Here is a 15,710-nt window from a genome sequence, read left to right on the forward strand (position 1 = left end):
TTTTGGTGGCCAGAAGATGTAAAAAGCTGAAACAAACAGGGGCTTATCTTCTCACTGCTTATTTTGTTTTGTTTGGTTTGTGAAATGAAATAAATTGATTCATCACCACCTCATTTCTCATAGTTAGTTTATACTAATATAACGAATTTAATTATCCCACAAAATTTAAAAAATAGACTCATGATGCACCTCAATTTGGATAGAATAACTCCTCAATCCAAACAAACCTAAGTTTCTTATCTGGGAGAGAGGGAAGTAACACAGGAAAAGCAGTTAAGAGCGGCGAATTGCGTAGGTTTAATTCACGAAATGGAGCCCAGATACAATAAAAAGGCCGAAGGCGGCTTATATGATCGGCAGCCTTGCGAAGTGCTGTTTACTGCACATTTTATGAAAATTTTCCTGATGGCATATCTTATAGATGCTACTTAAGTACATATACATATAAAAAATTAGCTGTCAAGTAAACACTCCGTGACAAATACAAGGGCTTAGAACTTCGATGTCGCCTCTTTGATCTCCTCGAAGGAGATAACCTGCCACAAGTATACAACAGAAATCATTCTCCAGGTGTTTGCACAGAACGTATGAAGGATGCAGATGTCAGAGGACAAGAAGAAAGCAACATGCCTGATCCTTCCCAGCAAAGTCATTATCGGGAGTAAGAAAAAGCATACAGTGGCATTCCTTCCTGCAGTAAGTAGATCACTCAAGTAAGAAACGATTCTTCCAGGCATACTGTTTGTTGCTTATGATTTTCCTTTCAAGAGAAGAAAAGTAGAAATTAAATCCCCCAAATTATCTAACAAATCTTTTGTCAAAAAATGGATACATTGGCAGGTTGGAGTTGCAGTTTTGCATGGAATATGCCTTCATATGCTGTGGGGTTGGAACAGAGATAGCTAGCTGGCCAATTATTCATATGATACCGCAAGTGAAAAAGAACATCAGCCTGTTTTGCAACAGTACAGGCACATTAATATATTGTTTTCTCGAACAGAAGATTCATCATTTCCATTGATAAAACGAAAATACAACATTTAGATACAGATAGAAGTAGAAGCAGCAACACAGACAAAAGCATACCAAATCTATGATTCAGGATTGTGAGGTCTGATTCAGACCTATGCTCTTGACATATGATGATCAGAGGACTAAGGTCCTGTCTGAATCCTTGGGAATCAGGATTCTCTATAGGAATTTTACAGTCCAGATTTTAGATAAGAAAAATCTATGATTTTTGAATCCCAAGATTTTAGTTAGGGCTTATGGGTGTTATAATGGGTATATTGTCCATAATGCCGTGAATATTATCTTGTAAGAGGAACCTTTATACTCTACAAAAAAAATATATATGGTATTTGACTAAATACAATAGAATTACAACAGATAGGCGCCATTCAGGCAGGGTGTTCGCGTGAGACAAGCAAAGCAGCAACATCAGCAGCCTGGCAGCGCCGTTCATGCAGGAGCTAGGGGCAGACCAGCGGTGGCCCGGCGCGGGAGGCTGGCCAGTGGCAGGACCGTTAAGACAGGGTGTTCATGAAGTAGGAGAACAACAGAAACGCCGCGGAGGCCATGCTGTAGTGGTGACAATGGCTGGCTCTGCCTGGGCCCTGGGTAGCTAGGGCCTAGGGGTGGTGGCGCTGCATATGCTCGAGTCGCCACCTCTGGGGACGGATCAAGGTTGCATGCTGACAATGACTGGTGAACAGGATAAGGTGGGGCAAGACTGTATTTTCATGTCTGGGAAAGAAGTATCCCACGTTATCTACCTTTTAGCGGATTATGAGATTGCCAGAATCTTGTGCTCAGATTTTTTTTCAACCCGTTCGTTATCCTCTCTATTTGGAAGCTCTATGGATTTTTATCCAAATTGCAGAATCCGGAGGGATTCAGACAGACCCTAAGCCGAACAAAAACTAAAAGGTAGGGGTGAAAACGGAAACGGTAATTTTCGGATACCGAAAATTGTTTTCGAAATTTTATCGAAATTCAGGGCTAAATGGAAATGGAAACAGTTACTGAAAATACGGAAACGAAATCGTTAGAAAAAAACAGAAACGGTTTGGGTCTCTTCCGACCGTTTCCGAAAATTACCATTTTTATTCGGTATTTTACCGTCGTTAACGAATTCAGTATTTTTTCAGAAAAATATTAAATCTGAACTGATCTCTATAAATGCATAATAAATTCATCTTAACTTAGAAAAATATGAAACTAATTTTATTATTTTGGTAAAATCAATATCTATCTAATGGTATATAGTTTAGAGTTGTTTGAAACTTTTATATATCTTATTTAAGTTTTCTTATCAATTATTACTCTTGATATATAAATTCATAATTTGCACGAGAACCCGAGAAGGGCCAGGAGGACACCAATTATATTGACTATGCGAATTAGTAGGAGTACAATTAGAATGCAAATGACATGTCATTATACACATCTTGATTCTATAGTCATATGCTACTAGACTTACGGTTGTTTTATTTAAATACATGATAATAATTTTATTATTGTATGACATTGTCTTTTATTTATTGTGACCTCCTACCTTATATTAAAATGTCTTGTAAATTGTTCTTTATATTATGAGGGGTCAAATTATATGGCTAGTTCTATGCTCCATAGTTTGACGTGTTGTGTTGTTTTATGATTTTTTATGGTTATAAATGTATTTTCAATCAGATAGTTTCTTTTCATAAGGTATTGTGCTATGACTTTCTAACTATATATATGCACTTGTATTTATGAGATATTGCTTTAATACTTTGTGAGATATCGTTTAATCTTTCATGAATTTATGAATATTTATATATTATTACTAATTTTTATGTGGATGTATGTCATGTGAATTTTTGAAGTCAATTGAGGGTACATGTTACGGTTTTTACCGATCGTATTTTACATTCCGACCGCAACCAGTGTATTTTTCGTACCAAACTTTCATTTACCGATCGTTTCCGACCGTTTTCACCCCTACTAAAAGGCATGTGGTCGCTCAATTAAGATGAACAAGCACAAAACTATATGACTTTGAACATAATATTGCTGCCACATGACCCACATCATAGAAAAAATAGCTGGAAGTGTAGTTCATAAACATACCTCTCACGCATGGGGACGCATGGGCAATTCCAAAATCCTTGTGCTACCTCCGCAGCTTTGTCATCATAATGCCTGGTCAGATTTACAAAAAGTTTAGGAAAGAAAAATAGTTGCACCATGTATAAATAATGAATGAACAGTTGCAAGGAAAACATAAGATAAATTACCTACAAGGGCATAGAGGAGCTCCAAGAGTATCCCTGTGATCAGCAAGTCCCTGCAAACAAGGTGTAGGTCATACCCACAATGCTGAAGACACAATAAGTAATTTCATTTGTGGTTAATCAACACGAACGAATTACAGAATTCCTATATATACCTATCATCAAGAAAAGATGATGGTTGCTCTGAGAAAACCAGGGTAGAGCACTTGCATTAAACATACTCATGTGCTTAGATATAAGCTTGCTGATTTATAATTGTAACGTATTTGTTCCCTCAATTCCTAGAATGGCACTGAAACTAAAATACTTAACCCTAAACTTCTAAATAGATCCACCTACGAGTCACGGACCCACTGCCCCACAAAATGTGTGTTTTGGGTTGGGACCAAGAGAGGAAAAGGAATTGTTCAGCATTACCACCGTCCTCAACCTGGTGGTGCCCTTAAAGGCTTAAATACAACTGTGCTTTGCACGTTTTAGAGCAACCTTTTTGCTATAAAATAAACTATCTTTTTTCCAAATTATATTTCTCTCTTGTGACAAATATTTACTGGGAATTTGGATGAATAAGTGGAGTCATATATCAACCACCTGATGCACATAAGCTGGCTGTGCCAAACAGCAACTGAAGCTAGCATCTCAGTAGTGTCAAGACTCTCCTCTGCACAGTTACCTCTCAGGTTATAAATACGGAGCTGTAGGCTCCTGGGAGGATTACCATTACCAAGAAGCATTGCTAGGAGAATTAATTTCCTCTGATCCATATTACTGTTTCTTCCTTTCAGCTTTATCCTTAAAATGAAATAGCTTCTGTTCTTCCCCAGTGCAAGAACATAGTGCTATTCATGGCTTAGCCTGGTTGTAACTGTGAATGATGGCGGCGTTTGTCATCCCTCTTAACATTTTGCTAATTTCTAAGCCTTATATGACACCTATGTTGTCACCCAATCCGCTACTTTCTGTTCTAGATTGTTATTCCCGGCCTTCGCTTCCATTCCCCCTACTTATATACCCAAAAACATTGTGCTAGGATGCCAATATACCTAAAGCTCGGTGTCAATCAAGTGGATATCTTTGATGTTGGCTCGCAGTATCACTTATAAGGACGGAGTTCAGCACTATCGGACGGTACTGACCTTGATGACGACGGCAGTGACTGTCTTGTCGGCGCAGAAGAAAGTGTTGGAGCGGCGGGCGTACTGCTCGGAGAACTTGCGCATGACCTCCACTGACTTATCATTGGAGGCATCCGCTCCCGCGGCTGTCCACAGCAGATATCATTGTCATATCAGTCAGTTCATCCCGATTTCAGTGAGGAGAGGGCAAAAAATGGAGTTCATCAATTGGAGTCCTCCACAAATCTGGGGGATTGACGCGAACGTACCCTGGGCTCGGACGGCGCATCTGCGTGGGCGTCCTCTGGTCGCTGTCGACAACGGGCGGACGGGGAGCCCCCCGCACCCAACGGTTGTGGTGACGGTGGATGTCATCGCCGGCCGGTGCCCGCCCGCCGATCTTGAAGAAGGCGGTGGTGGTCCCAGTGATTTGGGCGGAAGGGAACGGAGCGAGGGGGAGCTGGAGAGTTAACGGTCCAGAGCAGAGCAGAGATGAGGAGGGAGAGAGCAGAAGCTGGTGAGGAGTGAGCCTTGGAGACCTCGGTGGGAGCAGCGTCAGATGGTGTGGAGAGGTGGATGGAGGGGCGGCGGCTGTGCGGCTGTGCCTGTCCCCTGTTCCTTGTCCCCTGTTTGTGGATAGAGAGAAAATATCCGGTGCTTTAGGGCCAGGGCGTTTGGTTCTCTGAGCGTGTCGCCGGGACAGGCCGTCATTAGCGCATAATTATGAATATTAAGTAATTTTAAAATAAATTAAGATTTGTATTATATATTTTAGTAAATTAAATTTTATTATGCCCTAACATAATAAACAATTAATATTTTAGTATTTCTTTTAATACATTCATATTATATACACTTAAGCCCATAGATAACGTTTAGACTATGTGAGCAACCAATCACACGTTTAATACTTCTGAGCCCACATAATTCAGTTCAGCTCAGACAGCATTTCTATATAACAAACGCGGACGGAAAGCTCGCTCCTCAGTAAGCCACGTCATCCTTTAGTTGTGCAGCCGTTCGATCGCGCTTCGACGGTCCCGTGCAGCTCTCCAATCCGCTATGCAACGAGAAGTTTCCAGATGGTCCATCATCTCCAGCTAAACGCCCACCGTCTGGCCCCAACCTGCGCGTAGGCCCATGAAGCTCCTCCCTCCCATGGAATTTCTCTCGTCGTCTCACTCAGAGAGCAATCTCGCGCCGACCGCCCACATCTTCTCGGCAATACTCTCTACCACGTCCTTTCAAACTCCATCCTTTAACACGGCGGGCGCCTTCTCTACGAGCTCCTTGGCCTCCTTCAGACCCAGATCCTTGAACGGAGGAGGTAGGCGCGCTCTTGGACGAGGACGTGGCGAGGTATGCCACGGCGGGCCTGGTTGCCATGAGCATATGGTCGACGCCGAGGCAGCCGCTCAGGCATCTAGGGAAGAGGCCTCAAGGACGTACGGTGAGCCCGCAGGTCTCGTCAACAAGCATAGAGCCGTGTGGGATCGGGTTGATGGCGGTGGAGGAGGAAGCATCATCCTTTATGTGGAGGAGGTAGGCGCTGCTGGCGGTGGCGGCACGTCTGCACGCGCCGTGGCTCTTGGCGGATTCGTGGGCGTTGGCGTGTGCCTGGACGAGGACACGGCGAGGTGTGTGGCGACGACGCAGGTCGTCGGGAACAGCAGCACCTAATCCCTCCCAGTTTCTACTGCCGAATGAAGATGCACGGATCCTGCAAAGAGCAAACCTCAAGCATTCACACAGATCGACAGTTGTGTTCGAGCATACAACAGCATATGAGAACACTCTGACATGCTCATATTTTCCCTCACGAGCTCCGCACGGTGTGGTTGGGGAACGGACGGGGCGACAACAGCGCACTCAGATGAGGCAGCATGGTCGCAATGAGGAGGCGGGGGCAGAGGTCTCATTTCTGTGTCCTGTAAAGCTGGTCCCAATTTGAGGTATGCGCATATGAGGTTTTTATGATTTGCTAACTGAAATATTTGAAGTTCCAATTTTGCTAATGGCTCAGCCCAAATAGTATTTCTACTATACAAAAGCTATCACCATATTTGAAAAGTTTAACACGGAGTTAATTTTAATTAAGATTCACCGATTCAAATTATTATGCTATTGTCTTCTTCTACTATTATACACGCATTTTCAAACACATCCAACCTTAAGTGCAGAAAAAATCTTCGCCTAATATGTTGCAAGGTACCAACACTCCACATTAGATTTCTCATACTATAACCATATGTGTGAAGAGTTTGAAACTTGGAGTTCTTTTAATTAATTTGTGCAATAACTTGGACCATATAAATGAATCCACGATGTCTGGGAAGCCTGCTTGGACCATATAAATGAAACCATGATGTCTGGAACCTGCTAACAACCACATGCGCTCTGTAGGTGGCTCATTTAGGCTCCTGTACATAACACAACTAAGCTAAGTCGTACTGCACACTACTATTGCTACTAGCTTTCAAGTGGCAAAAAAGGTGATGTTTAATCATGCATGCTTATTCTATTTTTTGTCCATGTGTAGTGTTCTTTCAAATTCTTTTTTTTGTCAGACTTCACTGTTTCCTCTCCAGTTATTTTCAGGTTTTATGCACTCACGACAAAAGGAAGGTTGCTTCTGATTACATCTTCATATTCTTGTGAGATCCGACAATTTCATTTATGACATAGCAAGAGACAAAGGTTTGTATTCTGTTATTCTGGTTCGTTCTTTTGTTATCACACGACATAACAAAAAAAATTTAATAATGTTGACTTGATTCCATCATCAGTGCCTTGAATGCCTGGAATTCCGTCGGTACAACAAGAAAATCCCTAAAAAGCACTTGAACCTAAAAAATCCATTAAAACATGGCTGATGCAAACCTTTGAGGTTTGTTAATCTAATTTTATAGAATCCCCCAAGCAGCATCACCACATGTACATATACGACATTTTCATTTCAACTACATTTTTTTAGTAAAACGTCTTCATTTGCTTTTACTCATTTAGTTTTCCCTAAAAGTTATTTTTAGCATTTGTTGACAAAACACATAAAAGTGGTAATAGTTACATTGAAAGTGTTGACTCCAACAATGCATGTTATGGTGGGACAGCAGTTCTACTGAAATGTCTGAATTGGGTCGAAAGTAACTCCTATGATGGCCGTTACGGTCTTGTCGTTTGCACAGACAACACATTTTGTCATGCAGTCCTCCCTATAAACACCAGTTTTGTAATTTTTTTTCTTTTAGAAACACATAATCACTTTCTATCATCTCTATTGACTATTGTGATGTTCAAGTTTATGCCGAAGGGCCAGCTCGTCCAACAGGAGGAGGTGCTGCTATAGCAATGATAATTGGTCGTAATTCTCTAATTCCCTTCGACACATGGTTCATGTTTATGATTTCTACAAACCTGATCTTGCAAGTGAATATCCAGTTAGTTTTCTATTGATAAAACGATTTATACTATTTTATATGCATTCACCTAACCTTCAGAGTTCAGACCCAATTGAATGTTTCTGGTTATCCATCTTAGAGTTCAACATTTTTACAACAACACATTCATTCCAGGTTGCTGATGGTAAACTATCCCAAACATGTTACCTAATTGCTCTAGATTCATGCTACAAACAGTGCTGCAACAAGTAAGTCGCTGCAACTTTTCTCATTTCCTTTTAATAATGATTAGATTGATTTTTCTTAAAATTTCCCAATGCCAAACTGCAATTTCTGAAACTAGGTATAAGAGATTTGTGAGTAAACAATTATCAATTTCTAATGTAGAATAATTTGTATTCTATTCTCCATACAACAAGGTAAGATATATATAACCAAGGGCTTTAAATGAAGACCAACAACCGTTCTGGAAGTTTTCTTTAAGGGCTTGTTCGGTTTTACCCCAATCCATATGGATTGAGGGGGATTGAGGAGGTTTTAATCCCTAGTAAGGGCTTGTTCGGTTTCATATCAATCCATGTGGATTGGAGGGGATTGGGTGGGTTTAAATCCATACCAAGTCAAATAGTCTACTAAAATTTTCCAATCCCATCCAATCCATGTGGCTTAGGAATAACCGAACAAGCCCTAAGTTAAAATCTCTCTCAATCCGTATCAATCTCCTCTAATCCATATGGATTGAAAATAACCGAACAAACCCTAAAGAGGTACGCACGCAGGGCGTGCGCCCAGTTACTAGTTTTTTATATAGGAGAACAAAAGCAACAAACTCCAATCTTATGAAGAACGATAATTCGAAAATAGCTCAGTCAGACATTTGTTATTTCCATTTCTCATGTTCCTAATGTGGCAGTTGCTCGAATTAAATTTTGTAGTTTATGTTGACGCTTTTTCGGAGCGCCAAATACTCAAAAAGAACCGGCGGCGGTGCTCACTGATCAGGCGCGGACGGTCCGCGGCCTAGGGCCGGACGGTCCGCGACCTGGCGCAGGGGCTAGGGTTTCCTACCTGACGGCCGGACGGTCCGCGCCCTGGGGCCTGACGGTCCGCGCGTGCGCAGGGGCGGCGGAAGATCGCCGGCGGCGCCTGGATCTCGCTCCCGGGAGGGACCCCGTCGGGGAGGAGAGATCCTAGGGGTTGTCTAGGCTCGGGCCGGCCGACCTAGACTCCTCTAATCGGCGTAGAGTCGAAGAGAGGCGAAGAATTTGGGGATCGAGAGGCTAAACCTAAACTAGACTAGAACTACTCCTAGGATAAAATGCGAAATAGAAGTTGTATTGATTCGATTGATGATTACAAATCGGTCTTAGACCTCTCTTTTTATAGAGGAGGGGGCTGGACCCTTTACACGACTAGATTCCGAGCTAATTCCGCAGATCTAGCCAACAAACATAGCACAAAACTCGGAACCCTAAACTGCTCTGCGCATGCGCGGACCGTCCGGCCCCCAGGCGCGGACTGTCCGGACCGCGGACCGTCCGCCCGCTCAAAATGGAGCTCAACATATGCCCCTGCCTTTTGGTGGAGCTGAGCAAACCAAAAGCAACTAACTCGATGTGATTACATCGGTTCTCTTAGGCATCTTGCCACATACTAGGATGGTACTGTTTGAGGAAACGCCCATTCAAAGCCTTAGGCAAGTCCTTGCCTTGTAATGTTTGTAGCAAATAGGCGTTGCCAGACATCACCTGTTTCACTTTATAAGGACCCTCCCAGCTTGGCGACCATTTCTCAAACTTCCGGTCTTTATTCCTTAGAGGCAGAATGGTCTTCCACACCAGGTCCCCTACTTGGAATGATTTTGCTTTGACCTTCTTGTTGTAGGCCCTGGCTACCATGATCTTGTCCTTTTCTATTGCTCCCAAAGCTATCATCCTCTTGTCGGTCACCTCATCAATATTATCCATCATTGAATTATAATAATCAGTAGCAGTTAGATCATTTTGTCTGGCAAACCTGACAGCATTCAAACTTATTTCCACAGGCAACACTGCTTCCTGCCCATAGACAAGCTCAAAAGGAGATACTTTAGTAGCCCTATGTTTAGATATTCTATGAGCCCATAAAGCTTCAGACAAAACCTTATGCCAATGTTTAGGATTATCAGATATCTTCTTTTTTATCAAATTAATCAATGTCCTATTACTAGACTCGGTCTGTCCATTGGCCTGAGCATAATATGGGGATGAATTAAGCAGCTTAATTCTGTATAATTCAGCAAATTCACGTACCTCCTTCGACATAAAAGAAGTACCTTGGTCTGTAGTCAAGGTCTGGGGAATGCCGAATCTATGAATAATATGCTCAGTTATGAACTCAATTACCTCCTTGTGCGTCATGTTCTTTAGAGCAACGGCTTCAGTCCATTTGGTGAAATAGTCAGTGGCAACTAACACAAACCGATGCCCCTTTGATGATGAAGGATGAATTTCTCCAATAAAGTCTAATCCCCATCCTCTGAACGACCAAGGCTTGATGATAGGATGTAATTCGGCTGCAGGGACCAACTGTAGGTCGCCGAATTTTTGACACACTTGGCAACCCTTGTAGTACTTGAAACAATCAGCTATCATACTAGGCCAATAAAAACCAGACCTTCGCAACAACCACTTCATCTTTGGAGCTGATTGATGAGTACCACAAATTCCTTCATGTACTTCGGCCATGGCTAATATAGCATCATTTGGGCCCAAGCACTTAAGCAGGATGTCATTGACTGTTCGGCGGTAAAGTTCATCACTCATCAAAACATACTTGAAAGTTGTTCGCCGAATGTTCTTATTTGTCCTGATATTGGGATCTCGTAAATAATTAAGTATAGGTGTCCTCCAATCACTTGCATCGGCTTCATTGTCAGCCGAATCAATTAAGAGAACATTTCTGGTAACCCCGGACGGTCCGGCGTCATCACGCGGACGGTCCGCGACCTGGGAATTTGGCTCTGCACTGGTCATCAGATTTTCAGTTTTGTGAAATTTCCCTCTCTTTATCCGATAACCTGATGCATCTTGTGCCAAATTGTTAGCTCTATGATTCTCAATTCTAGAGATATGCCGAATACTGAATTCGTCAAAAGAATGGATTATGCTCCAACATTTCTCAAGGTAACTATTTAGAGTACCATCAAAACATTGATATTCTTCTAACACTTGTTGGACAACCAGCTGAGAATCACCAAATACCTTCACATGTTTTACTCCCATACCATTTAAAAGTTCTAAGCCGAATAGGAGGGCCTCATATTCAGCTTGATTATTAGTGCAATAAGTTTTCAATCGGCTAGAGAAGTCAAAAGAGACATTACTTGGTGAAACAAGCACAATGTCAATTCCTTGCCCTTCATTGCAAACCGATCCATCAAAATATAAAGTCCAAGGAGTGATAGTGAGGTATGACATGTCTAGTTCATGAATATCATTAACCCGATGTTCTACAATGAAATCCACTACGACTTGGCCTTTCATAGATTTCAATGGTTCATAGGCCAAATCATATTCTATGAGTGCATAAGCCCACTTACCAATTCTTCCACTCATAATTGGGTTATGCAACATGTATTTGATCACATCGGCTTGACCAGAAACAGTGCAATGACTAGACAGTAAATAACATCTACATTTGGTGCATGCATAAAACAAGCATAAGCATAACTTTTCAATAAAAGTGTACCTTGTTTCAGCATCCACCAACCTTCGGCTTAGATATGTCACCACATGCTCCTTCCCCTCGGTTTCTTGTGTCAGAACAGCCCCAATGACCTTATCCTTAGCTGCAATGTATAATCGGAATGATACTCCTGCTCGTGGTGCTTTTAATACGGGAGCCGAAGATAAGTATTTTTTTATGAGATCAAATGCTTCTTGTTGTTCTGCCCCCCAAGCGAATTCGGCATCATTCTTAAGCCGAAGAATAGGGGTGAACGCATCAATCTTCCCGGCTAGGTTAGAAATAAACCTTCGTAAATAATTCACCTTGCCGAGAAACCTCTGTACCTCAACCTTACAAGTCGGAGGTCCCACATTCCGAATAGACTTGATTCGGTCAGGGTCTATCTCTATACCATGTTCATGTATGACAAATCCTAAAAACTTACCAGCCGACACTCCAAAAGCACATTTACGTGGGTTCATTTTCAAACCATACTGACGCATTTTATCAAAGGCTTTGCACAAATCAGCTATATGAGAACTAAACTCAGCCGGTTTGACTACAATATCATCAATGTAAACTTCCACAGTGTTTCCTAACAATTCATGGAAGATCAAATTCATAGCCCTCTGATAAGTAGCACCAGCATTTTTCAGACCAAATGTCATGACAACCCACTCAAATAAACCAATGAAGCCTGGACATATAAAGGCCGTTTTAGACGCATCTTCTTCGGCCATGAAAATCTGATTATATCCGGCATTACCATCAAGGAAGCTAATAATTCTATTCCCTGATGCATTATTGATTAATGTGTCGGCTATGGGCATGGGATATTCGTCTTTAAGAGTTGCTCTATTTAAATTGCGAAAATCAATGCATACTCTAAGCTTACCTGACTCCTTCTTCTCCACCGGCACAATATTGGAGACCCACTCTGCGTATCTGTAAGGTCTGATAAAATCAGCTTCTAGCAGCCGGTGGATTTCGTCCTTGATGCGTGGGAGAAGATCTGGACGAAATGTTCTAGCTCTTTGCTTGAAAGGTCTGAAACCAGACTTAATAGGCAGCCGATGCTCTACGATCTCTCGGCTTAATCCAGGCATCTCAGTGTAATTCCAAGCAAAGCAATCTGAATATTCCTTCAATAGACCGATCATCTCATCTCTAGGATTGGTCTCCAGGGTCTTGTTTACAAAAGTCAACCTTGGAGTTTTACCATCTCATATGTCAATCTCCTCCAAAGGATCGGCCGATGTAAACTCATGTCCTAGTTTATCAAGATCTCTGAATTCCTCTATCATGTTCCCCACAGAGGAATTAGATGATCTTTGTATAACGGCGGACTTTCCGGTCTCGGGGACCGGATCATCCATAATACTATCCTTTTGATGTGATATATGTTCGGTCTTAAAGTCCGAACCCTTTTGTGAAAGACCAGACCATCCGGCCTTGGAAGCCGAATTGTCCGTGACCAGGGACTCATGAACTTTGTGTGTATTCATCATTTAAACTTTATTTAGGATTTAGCCGATTCTCCATCCGCTCTCGCATTACAGGAATGAAACCTTTCTTATCTATACTTATGAATTGATAATCAGAAAAATCTACTCCTGTGAGACATGTAGCAGTCTCATAAGTCCAGAGTACAGGGGCATCGGCCACAGCGATGCAGGCCGATACATCAGCATGTACTTGTTCTATGTCATCGCCTACCCATTGTATTAGCATTTGATGTAATGTAGAAGGTATACATTGATTGGCGTGAATCCAATCTCTGCCTAGGATTAAACTGTAATTTCCTTCTACATCAGCGACGAAAAATGCAGCGGCAAGAGTCTTAGTCCCGATGGTTAATTCAACGGACGTGACTCCCCTGGCTTTGATCAAACTATCAGTTCCAACACCGCCGAGGGTCATGTTGGTTTTGACAAGTTCGTCATCTTGTTTACCTAATTTTCTGTACAATGAATAAGGCATTAGATTTACAGCCGCCCCTCCATCTACCAACATCTTAGCAATCGGTATCCCATCAATGTGGCCACGCACGAAGAGCGGCTTTAAATGATTTACCGATTCCTTTGGTTTAGTAAAGGTGGCTTCTTTAGGACCAAAATCGAATTGGGCAACAACAGGTTCATCGTCGCCGATGATAGTACAATCGGCAGAAAATGTAATAATATTTACATCCATACCTGGGCGTTCTGGAGAAGCCTCGTAGTCGACCAGGTCTTCTCCCAGCAGGTCGTCCTCTTCCATTGATGTTGTCGTGTCGTTGGAGGCTTCCTGGTGAACGGCGGACGGTCCGCACGCGGGGGCCGGACGGTCCGCGCCTGGTGTAGGTTGTCCAGAGGCTTCCTGGTGAACGGCGGACGGTCCGTGCGCGGGGGCCGGACGGTCCGCGCCTCGTGCAGGTTGACTTTCTATTTCTGTGGCCGTTTGTTTTTCCTCAACGGCCTTCGGTCTCCATTTCTTTTGCAGTGGCGGGTATAGTGGATGTGTGTCATTAAATGTCTTTTCCGCCTCCTTCTCCTGGCTCTCCTTTAATTGCTCTTAGGCGCTGTAATTTTCTCTTTTGGGATCGTGTCAATCCCGCTGGGCACCATCGAGGCATGGAGTATTTTGGATCGGCTGTTTTGATGGTAGCCGTATCCTTTTCGGTTGTGTTGGTCGATTCGCCGAAAATCATCGGCCCTTTATTGTCTCCCTGTATGACAACATCTGCAGTGCCTATTTTGATGATGTCCTTTTTTGTTGTTCTTTGAGTAGCTACAGGCATATGCCCCCCTGCCGGATTGGTCGGCTGTGAATCATCTAGGCCCCTTTGGTGATGTTTTGGTAATTAATGACAACTGCTTGTGGACTAACGATTCTTCGAGAAATAAGAATGCAGGGTTGGACCACATAAAACAGGAAATGTTGGAGAATCATAAACATTGGTTGTGGATCAGATAAAGGCAAAGGTATAATATAGGTTTTGTTTTTGCCGGTCTTGAGGAGTTTAGAGAAGATACCTGACCGGATTAGTAGGCTAGATAATCGTACTATTAAGAGGGGTCAATGACTTTGATCTGTGTGAAACTTAGTGCCTCATAGAGCATCAAGTAGTTGCATTTGCATGAGGACTAACAGCGCTTCAAATCTCGTGAGTTAAAAGTTCTTTCAAACCAAGTTTGAAAATTGCAAAGTCTTGGATGCGCGGACTGTCCGGGCCTTGAGGGCGGACTGTCCGCGATCCACCAGAGGGTCCGAAGACTGTCTTCTTCGGAGGCCACTTTGTTGCTTTGCACTGCGGACCGTCCGGGTCTTAGGGCCGGACCGTCCGCAGTCCTGACCAGAGAAGGCTGGTTTCGGGTCAGTCCCTGAATTATAGTGCGGACCGTCCGGCCGTGCAGGGCGGACAGTCCGCAGGTGTCAAAATGTTTTATGGTCAGGGACTGTGCGTTTTCTTTGATCAGTACTACGGACTGTCCGGGGGACTAGTTCGGACAGTACTATCCCAGGTCGCGGACCGTCCGGATTTATAGGCGGACGGTCCGCGCGTGTTAACTATTCTTGGTCCGAGGCTCGGGTGTCTCATGCTGCCAGGTCGCGGACGGTCCGGCCTTGGAGGGCGGACCGTCCGGACCTACCTTTTCTAACAGTTCTGACAGCTTTCAAACGGGAATTATAGCCGTTATGTGTACGGCGGACCATCCGGCCCTAGGGCGCGGACCGTCCGCGTGTGCGCAGAACATGTGCTTTTTGCACATAACGGTTGGATTTTGATGGAGGGGTATAAATAGAAGGGTAGCTCGTGTGAGAGAACTCTCTTAGCCATTCCTTGCACACATTGAGCTCATTTGTGATCCTCCAACTCACTCTCTCACACTCTTTGCTTGAGATTGCATTCTAGTGAGAGATTGAGGGTTCCTAGTGCATTTGCATCATTTGGTGATTCTTGAGGCACTAGGTGGTACACCGAGCAAGCGTCATTGGCTTGTTACTCTTGGAGGTTGCCGCCTCCTAGACGGCTCGGGTGATTGTCTCCGTCGAGCTCTCCAAGAAGATTGTGTAGAAGCCGCGGTGTTGATTGTGAGGGGTTTGCGCCTACCTCGCCGGAGCGGCAAAGGTGACATTAGTGGAATCGAGGTATTGAGTGATTTCTTGTCCACTTGGCTCAAAGATCAAGCCGTGACTTGATAGAGGAGCAAGTGAGAGCTTGAAGTCCACCT

At 43.3% G+C, this 15,710-nt stretch overlaps 1 protein-coding gene across 1 annotated transcript; it reads right to left on the reverse strand.

Annotated features, from left to right (window-relative positions):
* Positions 1 to 269: 269 nt before the first annotated feature.
* On the reverse strand, positions 270 to 5,031 carry LOC542532 (ferredoxin-thioredoxin 1). Its single transcript, NM_001305869.1, has 6 exons — positions 4,660 to 5,031; positions 4,412 to 4,536; positions 3,279 to 3,328; positions 3,112 to 3,183; positions 631 to 691; positions 270 to 536 (listed from the first exon to the last, which is right to left on the reverse strand). Exons 1-6 carry the CDS (start codon positions 4,763 to 4,765, stop codon positions 492 to 494), a joined length of 459 nt encoding a protein of 152 aa, NP_001292798.1. The 5' UTR covers positions 4,766 to 5,031; the 3' UTR covers positions 270 to 491.
* Between the last annotated feature and the right edge of the window lie 10,679 nt (positions 5,032 to 15,710).

Source organism: Zea mays, chromosome 9 (genome assembly GCF_902167145.1).
Source record: "Zea mays cultivar B73 chromosome 9, Zm-B73-REFERENCE-NAM-5.0, whole genome shotgun sequence".
Classification (NCBI taxonomy): domain Eukaryota; kingdom Viridiplantae; phylum Streptophyta; class Magnoliopsida; order Poales; family Poaceae; genus Zea; species Zea mays.

Bases quoted from the DNA above. Each gene is read 5' to 3' on its own strand.
- LOC542532 (NM_001305869.1), bottom strand. From the start codon at position 4,765: ATGACATCCACCGTCACCACAACCGTTGGGTGCGGGGGGCTCCCCGTC. The intron at 4,537-4,659 runs GTACGTTCGCGT...TGCTGTGGACAG, and splicing joins ATGCGCCGTCCGAGCCCAGG to CCGCGGGAGCGGATGCCTCC. The intron at 692-3,111 runs GTATGTTTATGA...TACTTACTGCAG, and splicing joins TGCGTCCCCATGCGTGAGAG to GAAGGAATGCCACTGTATGC.